This window comes from Colias philodice, chromosome 21 (assembly GCF_061535455.1).
Source record: "Colias philodice isolate Cphi_HAF_F1 chromosome 21, ilColPhil1 Martin Lab GWU primary, whole genome shotgun sequence".
Classification (NCBI taxonomy): domain Eukaryota; kingdom Metazoa; phylum Arthropoda; class Insecta; order Lepidoptera; family Pieridae; genus Colias; species Colias philodice.
In genome coordinates, this window is record NC_143106.1 from 7,864,471 (window position 1) to 7,888,292 (window position 23,822).

Sequence of the window (23,822 nt, forward strand, 5' to 3'; positions counted from 1 at the left end):
ACGTCATAACATAACTTATGCGTTAAAAAAGAGTAAAAATATAGAGACAGGTAAACCCAATTCTTGTAGTGTTTAACTGTTATGTTAAAACTGTTTTCCAACAAAAGGAAATGTTCGCTCGTGGTGAAATCAATTTGCATATTTAAAAATACTGTTATGATAATTAAATGTGAATAATTCTACTTTAAGGGCTGATTTTTCAATCCTTGGTTAAAACTTATTCGTCGAATAATGTATAAAACTACCATTTTAAAAACGTATTCTAATTGTCCGTATTTGTCAGTTTTCGTGGCATATTAATATTATCGTGTGTAAATACTTTATTGGACGGATAAGTTTTAACCAAGCATTGAAAAATCGGCCCTAAATAGTGTTCGTAGCCCTTTGCGAGAATGAAACTTATAGATTTTGTTGTTTAATAAATTAGTGTTCCTCATTTGTTTGGATTTGTGTGTTAGAGATTTTAAAAATAATTCCAGGGAATGGAAACTAATGGAAAACATGGGATGGTAATCTGTTCTGTTCTTCTTTATCTTCTTTATATATAAAAATGAATCGCAAAATGTGTTGGTAAGCGCATAACTCGAGAACAGCTGAACCGATTTCGATAATTCTTTTTTTATTATATTCCTTGAAGTACGAGGATGGTTCTTATGTAGAGAAAACGTAAATATTATGTACCACGGGCGAAGCCGGGGCGGACCGCTAGTCTTATATATAAAAATGAATCGCAAAATGTGTTGGTAAGCGCATAACTCGAGAACGGCTGAACCGATTTCGATAATTCTTTTTTTATTATATTCCTTGAAGTACGAGGATGGTTCTTATGTAGAGAAAACGTAAACATGTACCACGGGCGAAGCCGGGGCGGACCGCTAGTAAATAATAAACATGTTGACCGAAAACTAATTTTGCGTTTTTATTATTTTGTAGAATAGTACTTTCATCATTATGTGGAGATCGAAATGCGAGATCACCTATAGAATTCGATTTATTTGTCCGTTTAATATATTTTGAGCAAAATTTACACACTATAAGTATTAAATATTCGAAAGTAAAAATTGAGATAGAAATAAAGCTTCTTTCTACAAGAAAATATTTAACAAAATCTAAACTATCTTCAAGTTAAACGGGGTTCAATTTAAATTTAACCTAAAAATTCATCAACCCTGTCCTGTAATTATGTACCAGTATCATTTCTTAATGAACGTCAGTGGCCGATTAAAATGTATTGCCTATTTTGACGACGTAATCTTAATTAAACAGTATTCGGGTTTACTTAATTTGCCTGGCTTCAGTTGAGCTCTTTATACATAATTAACAGTTATTATAGAGGTGAATGACCGATTAAATGTTCTTTTTACATGAGTCGTTTAGTAAAAAGTTAGGCTATTAATTAAATGGCTGAGTCTAGCTTTAAAGGGTGGTCCCGATGCTTGAAGCTCTATGTCTTACCTCTCTCAATTAATTTCATAAAATTTCCATAGGAGAATATAATATTATAACGAATTCATAGAAAACTCGATAGTATTGGAAAAATATTTTATTACGAAAAAAAAAATTATAGGTACACAATTATTATATAGTACATACTCCGACAAGGTACCAGGAGAGCAGAAATTCAAAGAATGCCTCATTAGCGTGAGAACTTCGATAGTGCACTACAATCTCTAAGTATTTTGATTTCGAGATAAGAAGCGTGTCCCTTTTAATTTATGCATCCTTTGTATTTCAAGTTTATGTAAATAGGTATATTTTTTTTTAAAGTGATTTTCAAAGAATATTTTAGTTATTTAATTAATGTTTAGTAAAATATCAAACCAATTTAGTCATTAATTAATAAATAATGGCTACAAAATAGAACAATTATTTTCGCCAATATAAACAAAATAAGTAAGTTATAAATTTTATTGCAGTGTGGGTGGGTTAACTGTACTTCTTATACTTAATGATTTTTTTTCAGAGTTAGTAGGTAAGACAAAAAACACATTTTCATATTTAATATCGAACGTATTAAAAATATATCAGAAACACTAAAAGTAATATTAATACTTATTTATTAGCTCTACAATAATCCCCTATATTTCTAATAATATAACAATTCTAAAATGGATAAGTTAGCTATTGCCTATTATATTACATTTATAAGTATACTGTAATTGCCGAATACATTTTAAAGAGAAATCATTTAATTCCCGTTACATTTAAACATTAATTTAAATGTTAATTAAACGTTGGAAATTTGTGCTTTTCTTAATAAGTTTTGTTTGATTCTGCTAAAGTTTATTTGCTATTGTCAAATTATTTACTTGTCGTCAAAATTCAAAAGACATTTCGTATCAGTAATTTAATTATAACGTCCCACACGTTATAATTAATTTTTTAAACATCTTTGGCTTAGAAATTATATTAGCTTGATTTTAGAATCTATTTATCTTGAAATAAATAAAATTATTGTGTAAATGATACGAAAATAGGTCCAAGAATCAAAAGAAAGACGCACCTAAAAATAAAGGATTTTTATGTTATTGCATAGCTTCTATCGCGGGCCTTGAGGGCGGGGACCGAATCCAGAAATTCCGTAACGAAAATACCCCACGCTCCCCACTCCGACGGACACGGAGGTGTGGCTTGAAGGCATAGCATGTAATAGCTTAACCGCGGCAGTCCCCGAGTGCCACACGACTTTTTTATTTATTTATTTAACACAACACATTGCGTGGTGATTTTTGACCTAAACCCTCGTAAGAAGCTGGTCTCCGTGTAACTGAAAGACTTAAATGAAGTAAGAAGTAAGTAATTAATTTTTGTTTAAAAGAACCTAGAAGTTGTCTGAAATAAGACTGGGTATATGAATAGAAAATTACAATCTGTCCGGCAGTAAAGTCGCGTATACACGTGTGGAATCCCTACGGAATAAATACAGTGTGTCAAGCCCTTAACTGTATGATGAATGGAAAAGAAAATCGGTCGTTGACCTTTAATAACGATAATAATATTACAATGGAGCTATAGATGCGTAAATTTCTAAGAACATCCCAAACATGGTTATAAATGACTTCGAAAGATAGATATTTGAATAATTGTATGAATAATTAAAACGTATATGAATTGTTATATAAATGACTGAGTTTCGGTCCTTGGAGTTACTTTCAAGGTTTTGTAGAAATTTATTTTGGAATTCGAATAATTTATTTCAAAATAAACAACAGGAATCTATACTAAATATTATAAAGCTGAAGTGTTTGTTTGTTCGTTTGAACGCGGTAATCTCAGGAACTACTGGTCCGATTTGAAAAATTCTTTGGGTGTCCCATTTATCGAGGAAGGCTATATAATATCATCACGCTAAGACCAACAGAAGCGGAGCCATGTGGGTGAAACCACGGGGCGCAGATAGTTAATAATATAGGTAATTAAAAAAAATCGACGTATAATGAAATGCTAGCAACTCTATCAAGTACTATTATTGCTCCATGCACTAAGATTTAACATATTTAATAACAATATAACATAAATAATTATTAATGTGGTACTTAATTTTATTTATCTAATAATTAATATTATATTAAAACATAAATGCACACTGAGAAAATGGTTGTTATTCGATCTACAATTGTAGATTTTCTGCTACACAGAGCGATTCGTTCCCAAAACCATAAAGCATTGAAATCTTTTCGACACAACGCCTCGTATATTGTAACAGATTATATTCAGTCAATTACTTTTCTTTTGATAAAGGTTCTGTAATTTTAGAAGCAATATAAAATACTGAATATAAAGTCAGTCTAAGTAGCTACAATGGTAGGTAATAATTTGAAAAAGAAAGCTAAATTGATGCTTTTAAAAAAGTTGAATAAATAAAAATAATGATAACATATTAACATATCAAAATCTTCATTATTAATTAGTATAATATTATTTATCTGTATTTAGAACTTATTTAGAACAATGGTGGCGCACTTACACTTATTCACGTATATATTACATGTATTCGTACTTTTTAACCGACTTAATTAGGCATTAATATTCTCATTTTAATCGACACATTTAATTAGCAGTTACACTAACCCGACATTTGTTAATTCAGAAGACACCATTCATTAAAAACACGCAATTTGGTAACGTCTGAACGTTGAAAAATGCTCTAGAGTGTTAAACTTGTGTTCAAGCAAGATTATCTTTAACGAATTTAAGGCGCCAAAGAATTTACATTTAAATTAAGGATCCCGCTACACGCCGCTAAACGATACCGATTAGTGAGAGGCCTTTTGAAATTATTTTATGAACGTATTATGAATAATATTAAACACATTTGAAGGTGTCTCACCTACAACGACGTATTCTAGACTAGCTGTGACGCGCGTTTTCACCCACGTCGCACATTATGTCATATATCTAAGCTCAATAAAAGGGAGTCTTCCTCAATAAAAGGGAGATTCACAAAAAAAATTCGAATCAGTAGTAATTGATCGTTCAAACCAACAAACTCCTCAGCTTACTATAAATTGTTTAGCTGTTCTCTTAAAAAATAGACTTCAGTATTAAACATATTGAAAGAAAGAGTTTGTCTGTGGTGAAACAACAATCCACAGCTACACTTTTTAAAAAGTCGAGATCTGTGTCTATCAGTCATTTCGATGCGGTTTTTTTTAATAGGTAGAGTGATTCTCGAGGCAGGTTTTAGTATAAATAATTTATTAGGTTTCATTCAAAATAGGCGAAGCCGCAGGCAACAAGCTAGTAATCGTGATTAAAATTCATCGAACAAAGTAGAAACTCCGTAATAAGTGTATAGTGTTTCCATGTAAGTGTTTAGTTATAAGTCAAAAATTTGTAAAAGTATTTGTGATTAAACGTATTTTCTTTCTTTCTTTCTTTCTTTCTTTCTAATATATTGTATCTCTAGGAATAATATTGACTCAGAATCTTCAACTCCGTTCGCAATAACGTCGATATTTCAATACGAAGCCTAGATATTGAAGCATAAATTCGAATTCTATATGCTAGTCTATTGAAATTAGGGCTGCGAATGTTACGTTCTTATATTTCTACAATAATATTATGAACTATAGAATAATAAGAAATATAGAATACGTAAAAATTGCGTTGACTTGTATTTGACTTCATTTTCGAGATGAAACATAAAAATCTAGCTGACGAAAGTAATTTACATAATATATTTTTTTATTTTCACCTTTTTGCCGTTTCTTATAAAAGTGTATCTTTCCATAATTTTGATAAATATTTACTACAATTTTATTATTTTTTTATTGTGTCGACAACCCTAATTGATAGATTCTATTAAATCAAATCATAGAGCACGTGTTACGATTTCTACAAGGGATTAATATACAGCTAACAGTGTTATGAACAAATTGCAATTCTAGCAGGATCGTTATATAAGTATCCAAATATTAGATAGTATGTAGTTTTAATTCACAAAAACATGATAAAAAGCTGCCAACATCTCACCATTTTATTGATATGAATCTACAGGAAAAGAAAGTATTTTTATTATTTGTCCCGGGTCAACTGGGCGAAACCTGGACAAGCTTCGTGGGTGGCATAATGTGTTTTTTTTATTTTTTTTAATATTAAATATCCTTTGTTGATGTAATTTTAACTTTATGTCATAAAACATTATTCGATTACAATTGTATGCTCATAATATTATGTGCTCACACAACTATGAACAATACAAAACTATGAGTATCTATTTTTAAATCAACAATTGTGTTCGCGCTTTTTTATCGCAAACTCTTACAATGGTTAATATTTCAGGCGCGAAATAAGTAGGGACTTTTTCGCGCCTCCATTTCGTTGTGTCAACGAGTTATTTGCAGTTCGCTGTACATGGATGTAGTGAATACGACCAATTTATTATTTCATTCGGAATGAGATGAGGTTTTTTTAAGGATTAAAAAGTCGTTAAAGACTTATTGTAATTGAATAAACGAGCTTACTTCAATAGTTCGACTTATTTTATTTTAAATTTAATAGATCAGTCAGCAGTTTCATAAATTTTTACCTACTTAATAATATAAAATACTAATTCGTTGTAAGATAACTAATAACTTACTTAATATTTGCACTCAATATGACAAAAATTGGTACAGTATTAATTTACCTATATTCAACAGCTTCTTTTGAGTTATGTTTGTGTAGAAATGGAAAAAAGGAAAACTATTAACTGACGATACAACTGACGTAACATAAAAGTTACATTTTTCTATAGGATTATTAATTAACATTTAACTCTACATTAGTATATAAACATTAAGACGTGCAAATAAACAGTACCGTTTCGTTTCTCTAGTCCTTATGACTAGGTACCAAACTAATCATGATCGTTTCTAGTTTCTTTATATCCTTGTTATTCGGTTCCATCGCCTTCATTCCCTCTAAGTGTATGTTTTATTCAAAAGTAGGTATTGTGTACAAATGGGATGGCATAATTTGGAACTAAGTGTTGGATAAGCAATTTTATATCGTTTGTAATAAGCATAGATTTCGGTATGTATGTATCTGATAGATTTGGGTACGGAAGTTTAATAGATGATAGATTGATAAATTTATAATTGTAGTCTTAGTCACAATTTTATAGGACTTCCTAGGTATAATCGCCTATCTATGTTCAGCTCGTATTAGTTTTTTTTTTTGGTAAACTATATTATCTACCAGCTACCTATCTTCTTCTTATATATAAAAATGAATCGCAAAATGTGTTGGTAAGCGCATAACTCGAGAACGGCTGAACCGATTTCGATAATTCTATTTTTATTATATTCCTTGAAGTACGAGGATGGTTCTTATGTAGAGAAATCGTAAACATGTATCACGGCGAAGCCGGGGCGGACCGCTAGTTACTATTAAAAACATTGAAAACGTTAATAACGATAAAAAGATCCTTCCACAAGGCTGTAAATATTATATAGCCAGGCTAACGACTAATACTGTGCCAAATGTACTGAAAAATCATGGAAAAATCCCATACTCTGCGCCAAATTTGATAAAATTCAATATAAACATTTGTCTTTTTATTCAGATAAGTTACAGTAACAAATGTTACGAGGAACGATTGAAAATACTAAGATATCGTAAATCGTAATGTGCCCCTTTGGCTATAAAGATATCCTTTAACCCTATTTATATTTCAACCCCTTTTTTAATAAAATAAAATCTTTTCTGAAGAAGGTGAAAAGGTTTTTTCGTGTTGTTAAAAATGTCATAAATCTAGTATAGCAATAGTAACTAGTTTGATTTGGACATGTGATTCAAGATTTATTATTATTTGTATTAAAAAAAATGTAAATTTCCCATTCAAACTCAAACTCAAACATTTATTTATTCAATTAGACTTCAGAGAAGCACTTTTGAAACGTCATTACTCATTACATATTACAACACTAGCTGCTCCGCGTGGTTTCACCCCCGTGGCTCCACTCCTGTTGCCCGTAGCGTGATGACATATAGCCTATAACCTTCGTCGATAAATGGGCTATCTAACACCGAAAGAATTTTTCAAATCGGACCAGTAGTTCCCGAGATTAGTGCGTTCAAACAAACAAACAAACAAACAAACTCTTCAGCTTTATAATATTAAAAGTATAGATTTACCATTATTTAATACTATGTAATAAAAAAGTGAATATTATATTGTTTATATTATTGTCAGTGTTTTTGAACATACTTTTATATTTTGAATAGTATTTATATTGCGAATGTTGAAGATATTACAGATTTTGGTACGTAAAAAATTTAATGAAGTGAAGGTCTATATTGATTACAGGATGGAGCTTCCTTCGCGTTTTTTGACTAATCTCCAAGGAATTAATATTCATGAAATATTAAGTAATAGGAACTTCATCTAATATTTATTTAAATTCATTTATAAAAGTGAAATTTTGTGGAGATTGATGGACATATTTTATTCCTTTCTGCAAAAAAGCTGTTCGGATCTAAATTTATATAAAAATTGAAGAACTGCAGAACATGAACAGAACAACAGTGAGGCCCTGGGTTTCAGCATTGTTTTGTATGATTATATTGTTGTAATATTATTATGACGGTAATAAAAGCCTCTTCTGTATTTTCTATAGACTACAATTACATGCATTCTCATATGAAAATATTTAAAAGAAAGTCGTGTTAGTTACAGTATTATCTGTTTATTGGATTTCTCCTATTTATTAGGATAGTGTTACTATCAGGCTCAGAAGGCCTGATAGGCTGACCGCCTCCTTGGTACAGTGGTTGACGCGTGAGCGTAGAACCGAGGGTTCGATTCCCGGTGGAGGTGAAGAAAAATGTCTTGGTCTGGCAGGACACAGAAGGCAGATCACCTACATGTTCCTAAAGAAAATCGATCAGTGAAACAGATGTATGCATAATGCATCTGTCCCTATCCCCACTAGGGGACACAGGACCTTTTAGTATCAGGCTAATATAAAAATTTAGAACCCTACAAACATAATTAAATAAATAAATAAATATTATAGGACATTATTACACAAATCGACCTAGTCCCACAGTAAGCTAAATTAAGGCTTGTGTTGTGGGTACTAGGCGACGATAAATATAATATTTAATAAATACATATATAGATAATAACACCCAGACCCAAGAACAAATAATTGAGTTCATCACACAAATATTTGCCCTGCCCGGGGATCGAACCCGGGACCGTCGGCTCAGTAGGCAGTTACTTTACCACTGCGCCAACCGCGTCGTCCGTCGTAATTCAGGCGTTGTAGGCTGTAGCCTGTAGTATCTATAGATGATCTCATAAGAACATCCATACGATGTCATCGTAAAATCATCACTCAATTCACATTAGCTCAACGAAAAGCGTGTAACGTATTTAAGAAATGTGAGACTATCGCCCAAAGCAAACTTCGTGACATGATTGATGAACGTCTCAGATATTTGTAAAGGATTGCGAATATAGGCCATCTTCCTTTGCTGTTAGAGTGATTTTTGGAAGCTTTGAATCGTTTTTCTATGCTTTTTATATTTTGAAGGATATTTTTTATGATTATATTTTATTTTATCATTTTTAGTCTATCATAATATTAGAAATTACCTACTTTTTAGGCTTCTCATCATATTACAAAATATATTACATATTATGTACAGTCGATACGTGTAGGTATGTAGCGACTACATACCTACACGTATCGACTGTATATTTTCACGTAGGTAGATTAAGCACACGTTTCACCGATGAGTTATGATTGTAATAAGCACGTAGTAACATAGTATATAAATCATATTGTACCCAAAATAAAACATACCACTATACTAGTTAAAATCACGACTGTAGGTACATGTGCGAGTACATTGTATGTGTGTATCCAGGCTACAATCTAACTCTATACGAAATTTCCTTCAGGTTCGATGAGATACTTGTAGTTATGGCTAATCAAATAATCAGTACGTATATTCCAAGCTCATACATTTTTATTAGTAAAATAGGATAGAATAGGGAGTAAGATAAGATATAGTTTTCGTTGATAAGAATATGTAAGAGCATATAAATCAAACAATGGCATGAATGGAATTGTTAAGTGCTTGATTTTGAGAGTTACATTTACAAATTAAAGTTTAACGGAAAAATTGGGTTGATAAATCGCGTTTAAAATCCGTTAAATAGCATGAATGTTAAAGATTTTAATAATACTCATAATATACTCAATAAAACACGTATTAATAAATATATTCTCAATATCTGGCTTTGAAATGACCGAGATTAAAATTTTTGGCCGACGGCCAGATCCCTGGGGAAATAGTTCTGACCATTGTGCGGCTCTAATACTTCAATACAGACAGCTTTGGATATTATATTTTTATGAATTTTGTGAGGTTATTGAGAGCACCTGGCTTGTTTTGTTTTACATAGATTTTACTAAGGATAGAGTATCTAAAATCTACATATCTTTGAATCTTAAGGGTAATACTTAAGGTAAAAATTCTAAGAGCACTTAATCATCATTCTCTAACTCTATCTTTAATGATTGACACTTTTTGTATCTTTGATTTTCTTTTCATTTTTACATATTATAATATTAATATGCATGTTATATCGAATTCTTGTATTCCTGACAATTCCTTAATCTTAAATTCTGATTACATCTATTAATTTCATAGAAAAGTTGATTTCTACTAGAATGAAATTATATCTATTTAGTAGTCTTGAAACTTGCTCAAGAAGCTCTTAGTAAATTGATTGACTCATTGTATACAGGTTGATTACTTGTTATTCAAGTTAGTTTCATATTAAATGTGAAACTTAATCTTAATATTATACCTAATAAGTCGTATCTCAATCCCAATGTTAATTAGGTATTAAATTATAGTATAAACGTGAAAATTTGTAAAGTTAGTTGGATGTTTGATACGCTTTCGCTTGAGAACTGCTAATCCAATTTGAATGAAATTCGGCACAGAGGCTTGATTAGTATTTACTATTTAGTAGTTAAAAGTTACATCTTTAACGAGTAACAAAATATAAGTACTATAAGAAAAAAAAGATGCGAAGTTAGTTAAATATTAGTTTGAATGTAATAAGAATGTACTGCGATTCTACACAGCTACCTAATTGATGTAGGTAGTTGATAACAAAACGCAGCTAGTCAACGACTATTAGTAAAGTGAGGGTAGTTGGGTCGAACGTCGTATAAACAGCGTCAGAGCCCCTAGGCACGATTCGTACGAATGCGCCACGAGTCAGGAACGCGGCAATTTATAGTATGCGATAGCTAAGCATGTTCGGACAGGAAACAGTGACAACTATATTGACAACTACTCATCCACAAAAATATTAAATCAAAAGTTACGTCTAACACGGCCATACTGACAATCGTACGTCCTCGTACGCCTTTTCTCGTATTGAAACACTACGGTAGTTCATCTTGGGATTACACAACCATCCTGCCTCGGCCAGACTGACCTAACAGAACAATAACCACATCCACATGACAGTGCCTACACTCCCTTCGCGTATCTTGGTATATCTACGCTCGTTCGACTAGTGAAATACATCACTACGATACGTCAGCGACTAGACAATACCTCAACGCCAGGGTTCGACTAGCGATTTGGATCACTACACACAACTCCTTCGATGAACTACATTCCCGTTGCAATAATCCACGTAACAAACTTTTATTTTACACAACGCACGAAAAACCACAAACGCCAGTATGCCGTTACAAAACTACGTAAACTAAAACACATTTAAAAAGTATGGGCTTGAATTCTATCCCACTTCTGATATAAGAAAAAAAAGATGCGAAGTTAGTTAAATATTAGTTTGAATGTAATAAGAATGTACTGCGATTCTACACAGCTACCTAATTGATGTAGGTAGTTGATAACAAAACGCAGCTAGTCAACGACTATTAGTAAAGTGAGGGTAGTTGGGTCGAACGTCGTATAAACAGCGTCAGAGCCCCTAGGCACGATTCGTACGAATGCGCCACGAGTCAGGAACGCGGCAATTTATAGTATGCGATAGCTAAGCATGTTCGGACAGGAAACAGTGACAACTATATTGACAACTACTCATCCACAAAAATATTAAATCAAAAGTTACGTCTAACAGTACTATATTATTATCCCGAGTCAATCCGGGACGATTAGTTCACTATAATTTACACTACGTTCTTATTGTATGCAAAATAAGAAGATTCTTCTCGATTCCGATAATGTTCTAACGTCCTATATTATGTATTTTCTAAGGGATAGTGTCAAGAATTTGGCTGAACTGTGGGAATGGGTTTGACCCTTATTATAGACTGAGTGAAACTGGCAAAATGAGTAAGAAGTAAATTTTCACTTCTGATACTTTCAGGAAGGGCTTGCTGATATGTTGTGGTTAAATTTGATTGTTTATTAAGGACACCGAAATGTTTCGTTGTTTTTCTTAGACTATCGCAAACTTTAAGAGAATTTATTTTGACGTGACAACGTCTTATAATTCGATAGCGCTGGCTGCACGCACGAAAAAACATGACTCATGCGGCGTTACCTCGCTCTGAGGCGTTCCATGTAAGGCTTGAAGTGCAAGCGAGAGCGCGGAACGAGTGACAAAGAAGCGCAATCGGACGTTGTCACGTTCAACTATCGTCAGTAAACCGACTTTACAGACAACCAATTTTTTATTTCGTAAATATAAATCATTAAATTGTGTCGCCGTAGCAAGCTTGCAAGTTTAAGTTCTATTGTTACACAATCTTTATTATATTATGATATTTTCAATATTCTTTTTCAGGGTGATTTTTTCACACAGACTGCAGTCTCTTAGATTAATTTTTGGGTTTGGGTTGTTAATAAATAATGATCGTAATTCGTATGCGTTTGGATTACCCGAGGTTTGAAATACAACCTCCTCATCGACTCCCATCTGTATTCCACTTTATCTATCGCGATGAAACATGCGAAATGCGATAAATCTGCACTGTAATATAAAAACAATGACATATATTTTGTCGCCTTAGTAAACAGCAACAAACTAAAATAGTTACGAACGAAATATATTTGAAGGTAGATTATAGGTATCTGGCATGTACGCTTAGGTATGACCCCAAATTCTATCCCTGTCCTAAAAACTATATTGATCCCGTTATCTCACAAAAGAAGGATAAACTTTACCAAAAACACTTTCATCATATTTGCTATTACTTATACTTATCTAAAGTTTCAAATCTATACTAATATTATAAAGCTGAAGAGTTTGTTTGTTTGTTTGTTTGAACGCGCTAATCTCGGGAACTATTGGTCCGATTTGAAAAATTCTTTCGGTGTTAGATAGCTCATTTATCGAGGAAGGTTATAGGCTATATATCATCACGCTACGAAAAACAGGAGTGGAGCCACGGGGGTGAAACCGCGCGGAGCAGCTAGTAATAAATAAATGTCCTACATTCCGTTTTATTCGAGGATCCATTGAAAGTTCGTCTTACACGAGATCTCATAGGTGAGATAAGTCACTTCAACTTTGAATAGGCTTAATGTGGATATTTATTATTTATGGATTTCCTGATTAGTTTTTAATCTTATTATATTGTGAATGTTTGTTTATAAGGTCTTCATTTCTGGATGTTGTAATGTTGTAATTGAGCTGTATTGTGAATTAATATTAATCTTTTAAATTTAACTTTTTAATCTTTACCTGCTATGAGGGCCAGATACAATAAAATATATTATATTGATATTACTTAATAAGCATTGTTAAAAACGTATTGCAAAGTTAAACAGATGTTGTAAACAATCACTACATAGTATAAAACAAAGTCGCTTTCCCTGTCCCTATGTCCCTTTGTACGCTTAAATCTTTGAAACTACGCAACGGATTTTGATGCGGTTTTTTTTAATAGATAGAGTGATTCAAGAGGAAGGTTTATATATATAATAACATCCATTAAATAGTGGATAAGTACTGTTATTTTTGAGGTTTCTAATGTGATGTCGTAAAAAAATACATTTTTTCCGCTTACATTGCAAACGCAGGCTGAACCCTACGAGTTTTATCAAAATAATGTACTAAGTATTATACACATTGAAAAGGTCTACAGAAAAGTCCGCGATGGTATATGTCTATCTCTTATGGATAACCCACAATAATTTTTTTTTGTCATTTACTTTTTACGACAAATAATGGCTAATTTTCGATGCGATTTTAACCAATACAGCATTAATCCTAAACCAATTAAATACCTTGAATACATTGTTCATTTAATATAGATCTATATGGCCCTTTACACCGTATGATTTAAGTGAATATTTTCGAAGATATTACAGATTTAAAAATTGCGGGACGTAGCGTTTGCAGCGCTACCGGCCGGCCGGCCGCCCGGCTATCTATTTTATACCCGTGCGAAGCCGGAGCGGGCCGCTATGTTTTTATATACAACGTTCACAGTTTTGTGTAGTGTGTTTAGTATCAGCATTGCACCCGTGCGAAGCCGGGGCGGGTCGCTAGTTTACATTATAAAATACGCCGAAAGGAATTAAAAATAATGAAATAGAAGTATATAGTATACCTGTTTTCCCCGAGGGAAAGGGGAATTATGCATGCATTCCATTAGTTATATTGCAGAACTCGTAGAAAGCTATCGTAATCTGAGGAAACTTCCAGTAGTCATGTTGCATGTAGCTACTAAAAAGGCCTTTATATCTAACATATAAAGGCAAGGCATTATTAATCAGTTTTATTTTATTTTGATTGCGTATTATTTTTTATTTCTATGTTTGGTTTCTAGTAAACGATACTTAATTATTTTAATTGATGTCTACTAATAAATATTGTATGTGACTTAATATTACGATAGTGTAAAATGGCTACTAACTAAAAAACTAAAGCATAATTTGTAGTTGGAATATTTTAAGCAATAATTATAACCTAATTAAATGCTAAATAGAATTTTAGGTTTGTACCTTGTATATACTAGGCTACAAATTACCCCTTTTGACACATAAGTAATTAGAAAATCCAACGCGAATTATTAATAGTTCAATGTATTGGATTTCTCTCTAGGTATTCCATATAAAATTGCACACCGTTCGCTAAAAATAAAATATCGCTAACAGAATCTTTCTAGAAGCTTACGTGGCTCATTTCATTTCAATCCTTTTTACTCGAACCTTAGTCGTGCTTTTATGTTCCAATGTTTTTGAGTCGGATTGTGTGTAGGATCTTATTTCACGATTGAAGGAAGCTTGAAAGTGTCTCTGTTGAACGATATTGAAATCTATAAAGTGTCTCTGCTGAGCTATATGTATGAGATGCTTTTTTCTTGAAAATTCGATGTAGTTGTGCAGAAAAATAGCAGAATATTTTATTTAAATTCTTGCCGAGCTAGACTGATGACGTAACCAAACCTAAAACTGCAAGGTGCAGTAAATATACAGCTGCAAACATGAGCTACTTTTATCGCTGTGTATAAAATGTATTTGTACCATTTATTTCTTCCTACTAAAAATAAAGTTTCTAAGCTGTGGTATAATGAAATAGAATCAACGAATTGTATTTTCCTAGAAGAGTTCAGTTATTGACATCCTTTTACTTTAGTTTAAGCTCATTACTACCACACCATATTTAAAAGCTTAGGTTATTCAGAAGTGGTACGCAGATTTTGACCATACCAAGAATCGTCAAAGGCACACAAAGCACTACGGAGCATTAGCATATCATAAGGCCTTTGAAACCTCTAAACTCCAAGTCTATTACCGTAATTCTCGTTCAAAGCACGCAAATCACGCATTTTAATCCTGCCCTGTAGGGGTTACAATGGTTTGGCACCATTTAACAAGCAATTTATTGGCCGTGTTTGGTTTTGAGCGTGGTACACCGGAATATATCGAGATTGGAACTGTGGTGATACAGGGGACAATAATTTAAGGTTATTTTTGTTGCTGGATATAATTATCTAAATCTATTAAAATGAAAAGGAATTAAGAGTAGCAAATGGGTATGGTATTATAATCGCATTTAAGGCAATAATTAATATGAATGATTACAATCCAATTTTTAAGTTACTTTGGTGTATAATATTTAATTCTTTTTCATAAACCGCTTAATGTATAAAATCTATCTATATTTATAAAACTCAAAGGTGACTGATATAGTGATCTATCAAATATCAATGCACAGCCCAAACCACTGGACGTATCGGGCTGAAAGGAGAATGACCACGGGTGGTATCGGTAAAATTTTAGTTGTGCCACGTATTCGTGATATTGTTAATTCCTATTTGTATCAATCTCCTTTGGCATGCAGGTAGATGTTAGGACGTAGGCATCCGCTAAGAAAGGATTTCCCGAAATTCTTGCGGGAACGGGGAAAAACGGGGATGCACGTACAAAGTCGTGGGCGGAAGCTAGTAGGAAATAAAACATTTAATAGATTTATTGTATCCACACAACATTTTACATTTACCTTAAATTCAAATAACATACCATAGAATTACGGTTTAATTTGACATAGTTGCAGGTGTCAAACTATCATGTACATAACACGCATATTACGAAGGTTTACAAGATATTGCAGCGATGACGTAGTTCACACGTACCAAATATCTCGATCCTGTAGTGATTAATATTCGAAGCTCGTTGATATGCAATAGCAATTCCCGTCGCCACCTGAGTGCAATTTAGAATGAGAATGAATGCTGATCATAAAGATGTAACCTAATTCTGCCGTAGCATAGCGTCTTAAAGCAGTATTATTTCTATAGTGGAAAAACAGTGCTGGTGGTCGTCTAGCGCCATCACTTTTTCACACTGGATATAATACTGCTTATAAGCAAATAAGACATAATATTGTAAACCCCCTGTATTCTACCAATGTTATTTTGGTACGGTGAAACTAGAATTAAAGAGGTCATGAAATTGAAAAATATATATTTATTATATTTTTTACAGAAACGTTATGAATTTTTGACATAGTACGGAAAAAAGGACACCCTTTTAGACATTGTCAAGGGTAAAGGTAAATGGACGTCCTTTTTAAAGTTTAAATAAAATTTAAAATATAAAAAAATATATAAAGAAGCTCTATGTACAATGTACATGGTATGCTAAGATATGGGCTTAGGTAGAGCCCTTTTAATAAAATGTATTTCTAGTAAATATAGTTATATCATACAATACTAATGCTATAAAGAGGAAAATTATTATTTACATGTGTCAAATAAGCTTTGAAAATACTTGACCGGTTTTGAAAACTGTTTCACTTTACTTGGGTTACTTTTTTGTTGTTCCCGTAAAAAGGAGTCAGGGTCAGTGATATAATACATGGGACAAATGAATGACAAATGTTAACTATTTCGCAGTAATAATGCTATGTAATTCGTGTGGGTGAGAATTTGCTTATTGCCTGCAGCGGGCTGTGGATTGATCCAGTCCATTTGCGTATTGTGTGCTAATTGATATTAAGTTACAAGTACATTTATGATTGATGGTGGGTATAAGAGCGTGTTAGTAGTAAACGAGCTTGTTTGTGAACCTTGTTTTTATTCAAATTCAAATAATTTTTTGCTTACCAATACATTTTTACATATTAGCAACATTATGCAGTTATTGCAATACAATCGTAATATTATATTTTATATAATTATATTCTACTTATCGAATTGAATACTATCTCAAATAAATAGAACTATTTCAAAATGTTAGGTACCGAAATGGTATGACTAAAGAAAAATAATGATACAACGAACATTTGTATCTTTATGGTTTAAATTTTAAAATAAAAAAAATAAAAATTAAAACATCTCTCTGAATAAGCTCCTTCAGAGGACGCTATATTGAATCTAGTGTAAGGAGTGTAAGTCCTAATATCCTGTAAGGAGTGAAAGCACAACGTACGACGCATTAGTTATATTACATACAACAAGGTTTATAATCATAAATCTCCTATCGAAGTGAAACCTAATCGCGTCATGGCAATACCGTCACGTCATGGACGAAGGCGACGATTTTGGTAAGCTTTAATCTTGCCAATGATGTTTCACTTCTGAGGCGTGTGCTCTGCACACACGCTCTTTTTTGCTTTGTCATAATCTCCCAGAGAGATAGAGCAGCTGTAAGTCTTATCCGATTCCTCATTGAATTTTCGGGGTACTGTAGTACCTACCCTTAGAAGAAAATCTTTAAACTGCAGATTTATAATTTCTCTGGTTATTTTTCGAATTATTACACAACAATATAAAAGTGTATTTTGTATACCAACAGAACATGAATAGAATACATTTTTGAAATGGTTGTTTAATACGTTATTCGACGAACAAGTTTTAATCAAATTGAAAAATCGGCCTTTACTTCAAAACTGGGTATAAAAGAAACTCATACTGTAATCATACGTTTTCCCGTACCAATATAATAATGGTTCTCTATTAGATTGAATATGGAATAATAGATATTATTTGCGTTATGAATTTTGTTTACCGCAATCTCGGTAATTTGAGTAACGAATCGTGCGTAAGATGAAATCACTACATAGTATAAAACAAAGTCGCTTTCCCTGTCCCTATGTCCCTATGTCCCTTTGTACGCTTAAATCTTTGAAACTACGCAACGGATTTTGATGCGGTTTTTTTTAATAGATAGAGTGATTCAAGAGGAAGGTTTATATGTATAATAAGATCCATTAAGTAGTGGAGAAGTACTGTTATTTTTGAGGTTTCTAATGTGATGTCGTAAAAAATTACATTTATTCCGCTTACATTGCAAACGCAGGCTGAACCCTACGAGTTTTATCAAAATAATGTACTAAGTATTATACACATTGAAAAGGTCTACAGAAAAGTCCGCGATGGTATATGTCTATCTCTTATGGATAACCCACAATAACTTTTTTTTGTTATTTACTTTTTACGACAAATAATGGCTAATTTTCGAAGCGATTTTAACCAATACAGCATTAATCCTTAACCAATTAAATACCATGGATACATTGTTCATTTAATATAGATCTATATGGCCCTTTACACCGTATGATTTAAGTGAATATTTTCGAAGATATTACAGATTTAAAAATTGCGGGACGTAGCGTTTGCGGCCGCCCGGCTATGTATTTTATACCCGTGCGATGCCGGAGGCCGGAGCGGGCCGCTATATTTTTATACCTATACAACGTTCACTGTCGCTAGAGGGCGCGGTGAAGTAAACACAACTGTAATTGTGCTCCGTAATTAAAAATTATTTATAAATGTTATTACTGCGTTTTTAAAGTGAAAAGTACGTGAATTTAATAGAACTGTGGTGGAATAAGTCAAATAAAAGTGTACAAACCCGTGGAAAGTGAATAAACATTTACAAATCAGACTATTTAAACTTGAAATATCAGCTGATGTTCAAAATGACAGTATAACTATTCAAAACATTAAGTGCAAGTGAAACGTCGTTATTAAAACTGAGAAATAGTACAAGTCTTCATACTATTTTACAAAGTGCGAGCATATTCCATGAAGTGTATAATTCTACAAATAAGACATTATTAGAAAATATGCATAATCATTCTCATTAAGAATAACGAAAACATTTATCTTTCAACGCCATCTAGCGAAAAAATCAGTAAAATAACGTAATTAATATAACGACCTCTAACGAATAGATCCCTAATTACGGAATAAAGTCCACACATAGCTAAGTACTGATACAAAGAACTTCTAACAGAGGGCGTTAAGATGTCGAATATAGAACAGTTGATAAAAGAATTACGAATTGATATTAAAAACGACTCCGAAGAAGCTTTAAAAAAAGTAGAACAAAGGATTACGAATAAAATTAATGAAAACATAGACTCAAAATTTAAAACTATTCAAGAAGACATCGAAAAATTGAAGAAAACAAATGCTGAAAATGAATACAGATTTTTAGAAATAGAAAAATGTATGAGAATTAGAAACCTTATATTTTTTGGAATACAAGAACATGAAAAAAGCTATGAAGATTTAGAAAAAATTATTTTAAACTTAATTACGTCGGACATGAACATAAATTGTCACAAGACTGAGCTGCAATTCATTAAGAGATTAGGAAAAAGAACTGAAAATAAAATTAGACCAGTAATTGTCACATTCAGCACCTTTGGAAAAAAACTATGCATAATGAAAATGAAACATAATCTAAAAGAAAAAAACATTTACATAAAGGAGGATTTTCCACCAAAAATATTAGAAATAAGAAAAGAATTACAAGAACAGCTTCATAAAGAGAGAGAAAAGGGTAAAATAGCATACATTCGTTACGACAAATTAATTGTGAAAGAACAAAGTAACAGAGATAATCAAAACAGAAGCAACTTTAAACACAGTAACAAAAATACAAAGAAGAGAGAACTGGAAGTAACTCCCCCGTACCATTCAGGTGAACATGACAGCAATAAGAAGCAACAAATCGCCAAGAAGAACAAGATTCGATCCTATCCATCTCAGAGTAACCAATATTCTATAAAAAATTATATAACAAACCAAAATAAAAGCTCACTACTACCCAAACCAACAACTTCTATCTCATCAGATTCGGAATAACAATTAATAAAGCCCCCCAATTTGACAAAAACATCATTCACCCCCCCAAATAATAAATATTTATGTCAAAATGTTAATAATAATTATACACCTCCCCCACAACGGTTAGTCACCGCGGGGGCAGTAGACTGCAACCCTCCAAATAACATGAAAATGAAAATAAAAAATATATACATATCCACGTTTAACGTACGTTCCCTAGCAAGTGAAGTCAGGCTCTTAGAGTTAGAGTATGCATTGTCACCAATAAAATGGGATATAATCGGTATTTCGGAAGTAAGAAGAAACGGATTTAAAATTGAAAATAGAGGTCGCTACATATTATATTACTATGGAAAAATAAAAGGCGAGAAAGGAGTAGGATTCCTAGTTAAAAAACAAAGATACTTAGAAACTATTAATTTTATTGGAATATCCGATAGAGTAGCGATATTGCAAATAAAAATATTGTGTACTTTATACAGTATTATACAAGTGTACGCTCCTACGGAAAGCTCGAGTGAAGATGAACTAGAAACATTTTATTCTGACTTAGAAAACGCAATATCTCAATGTAACAAAAAAATTATAATTATGGGCGACTTCAACGCAAAAATTGGTCAAACAGAGGATAACGAGGAAATGATTAGAGGCATATACGGTTATGGCAAAAGGAATAGTAGAGGCCAACGTCTAATGGATTTTTGTTTTCAATATAAATTTAAGATATTAAATACAGTCTATAAAAAACCAAACAGTTTAAAATGGACATGGATGGCACCCAATAATAAAGTAAAAAATGAAATTGACTTTATCATTACTAATATACATAGAAATGTGAGTGATTTGAGTGTGTTAAGCCGAGTTATACACCCAAGTGACCACCGCATGGTAAGAATGACACTATGTACCAAATCAAGGAAATTATCGCGTTCACGTTATTCACAATTTACAACAAGAAATATTGATTACGATGCATTAAAAAATAAATTTAATCTATGTCTGGGACAATATGATTCGGTACAGAGCCTCTATGACGATATTGAAAAAAATATGCTGAAATGTTTGAAAAAACCAAACGTAAACTCTAAAACCACACGAAAATGTCAAATAATTACTGAGGATATCATTCAATTAAAACAACAGCAACATACATTAAGAAATAAAACTAATAAAACCCGAGAAGAAAAAATCAAACTAACACATCTATACAGAACTATTAATAAAAAAATCAAAGAAAATTTAAAAAATTATAGATTAAAAATATTTCAAAATCATTTAAAACAAACAGGTGGAATAAAAAAAGCGAACAAAGTTCTAGAGAGAACCAAACAATTAATGACACATCTAAGCACCCCCACAGGCTCTGTTACCACACACAGAAAGGAATTACTGGATGTTGCCACATCGTTTTACAAAAACTTATACAGCAGTACGAATCAAGAGCCAAGCAAAACGTTGCAAAATTTTATGACCAATAAAAAACAATATAACAAAAAGTTTGATGATGTCCCGCCCTTCCTAGAATGTGAAGTGGAACTTTCTATTAAAAAGCTCAAATCAGGAAAAAGCCCCGGCCCCGATGGTATAACAAATGAGATGATCATAGCGAGCCAACCACACATAGTAAAACCTCTGACAAATTTATTCAACCTCGTTCTACAGAGAATAGAATTTCCAAAACAATGGCTATGCTCTGATATAATATTATTATACAAAAAAGGAGACCCTAAATTTATAAGTAACTACAGACCGATTAGTTTAATCCCATGCATATATAAAGTATTTACCTCAACTCTGCTAAGAAGACTGACATATATCTTAGATGAAAAACAACCCATTGAACAAGCGGGCTTTATGAAAGGAATGTCTACAATTGACCATATACATACAGTAAAACAGTTAATAGAAAAATATAAAGAATTCAACCAGCCCTTATATATATGCTTTATTGACTATGCAAAAGCATTTGACTCTATTTTACATAGTACTATATGGAAAGCATTAAAAGCTCAAGGTGTCAACGACACATACATATCAATTATAAAAACAATATATGAAAACAGCTATGCTAGAGTAAAATTAGATATACAAGGACCAACATTCAAGATTAACCGTGGTGTTAAACAAGGGGATCCACTTTCAGCAAAACTGTTTATATCTGTACTGGAATATATCTTCAGCCAGCTAAATTGGGAGTCATATGGTCTCAAAATCAATGGACGATATTTATCGCACCTGAGATTTGCGGACGATATAGTACTGTTGTCAGAAAATGTAAGAGAATTGCAAACAATGATAGAATCGCTAAATAAATATAGCAAAAAAGCAGGTTTAAATATAAATCAGGAAAAAACTAAGATTATAACAAACAGCCACCAGTTACAAGTCACAATAAATGAAACTCCTATAGAATATGTTGAAGACTACATTTACCTCGGACATCTTATCTCATTTAAGCTATGCAATGAAAAAGAAATAGAAAGAAGAGTCAAGCAAACATGGAATAAATATTGGGCTATGAAAGAGGTTTTCAAAGGACAAATACCAATTCCACTAAAAGCTAAAGCCATGGACATATGTCTTACACCTTGCCTAACGTATGCATGTCAAACATGGCCCCTTGCAAAAAAGCATTTAAACAGAATTAGCATCTGCCAACGAGGCATGGAACGAAGCTTTTTGAATATTAAACTTAAGGATAGAATACGAAATAGTGATATAAGAAAAAGAACGAAAGCTCAAGATGCAGTAAGATATGTATGTAAATTGAAGTGGAAATGGGCAGGTCACCTGTGCAGATTGAGAGATGACAGATGGTCACATTCGGTAATAAATTGGACACCTTTTTATAAAAAGCGTAAGAGGGGAAGACCAATCACACGATGGAGTGATGATATCAAAAATCATGCAGGTGCCCTTTGGACTAGATTAGCTAAGAACAGGGATGAGTGGAAGAAATTGGAGGAGGCTTTTACCGCAAAAAGCGGTCCTTATTATATTTAATTACATACTATTACAATTAGAAAGACTAATTAACTAACACTTAATTTAATATTTAAAAAATAGAATTGTTATAGAGAAATAAGAATAATGTTAATACTAACCACACTAACAACAAAATTTGTAATTAGATATAAGTAAAGGAATTAATAAAAGCTTTATTTATTTATTTTATTTATTTTTATACAACGTTCACAATTTTTCTGTAGTGTATTTAGTATCAGCATTGCACCCGTGCGAAGCCGGGGCGGGTCGCTAGTGTTTTGTATAAAAGATAGTTAGCTTATTGTACAATATTTTATTTAAGATTTTAATATATAAAAATGCTTGATTGATTGACTTGATTTTAATGAAAATACGATTTATTTTCATTAGATTACAACATACATTATTGAAGTGAAACTTCTTTATCGGGGTTGGAAAAAAATTTAGTGTAACATTTTTTCGTTACGCGTGACATTTTTCCGTTACGCGCCATCTTTTTCTTATCCCTACCACGCGTGATTCCGACGTATTTCTGTAAAGTTGCATATTATACGTATAGTAAATTATTTTTTGAAAAATAAGGTCATAAACACGCACACATTTTTTTATTTTTGATACTTTTCTAGTACAATTTTTAGAATATTAGAATATTTTTTTAAATATTGTAATTTGTAATGTGTGCTTTAAAACTTGTAAATCATGTTTAGTTTCGTCTAACTATAACAATAGATGATAAAAGTTTTCAAGGGTACCTGTACTTTGTAGAGACATCTTATATTCAAATAATGAAATTATACAAAAAAATAATAATTGGCAATA

At 32.2% G+C, this 23,822-nt stretch overlaps 1 protein-coding gene across 1 annotated transcript; it reads left to right on the forward strand.

Annotated features, from left to right (window-relative positions):
• The first annotated feature begins 18,661 nt into the window (after positions 1-18,661).
• Positions 18,662-20,786, forward strand: LOC149479067 (uncharacterized). The gene has a single exon (XM_089708800.1). The coding sequence runs from the start codon at positions 19,191-19,193 to the stop codon at positions 20,034-20,036; it is 846 nt and encodes a 281-aa protein (XP_089564926.1). The 5' UTR covers positions 18,662-19,190; the 3' UTR covers positions 20,037-20,786.
• The last annotated feature ends 3,036 nt before the right edge of the window (positions 20,787-23,822 follow it).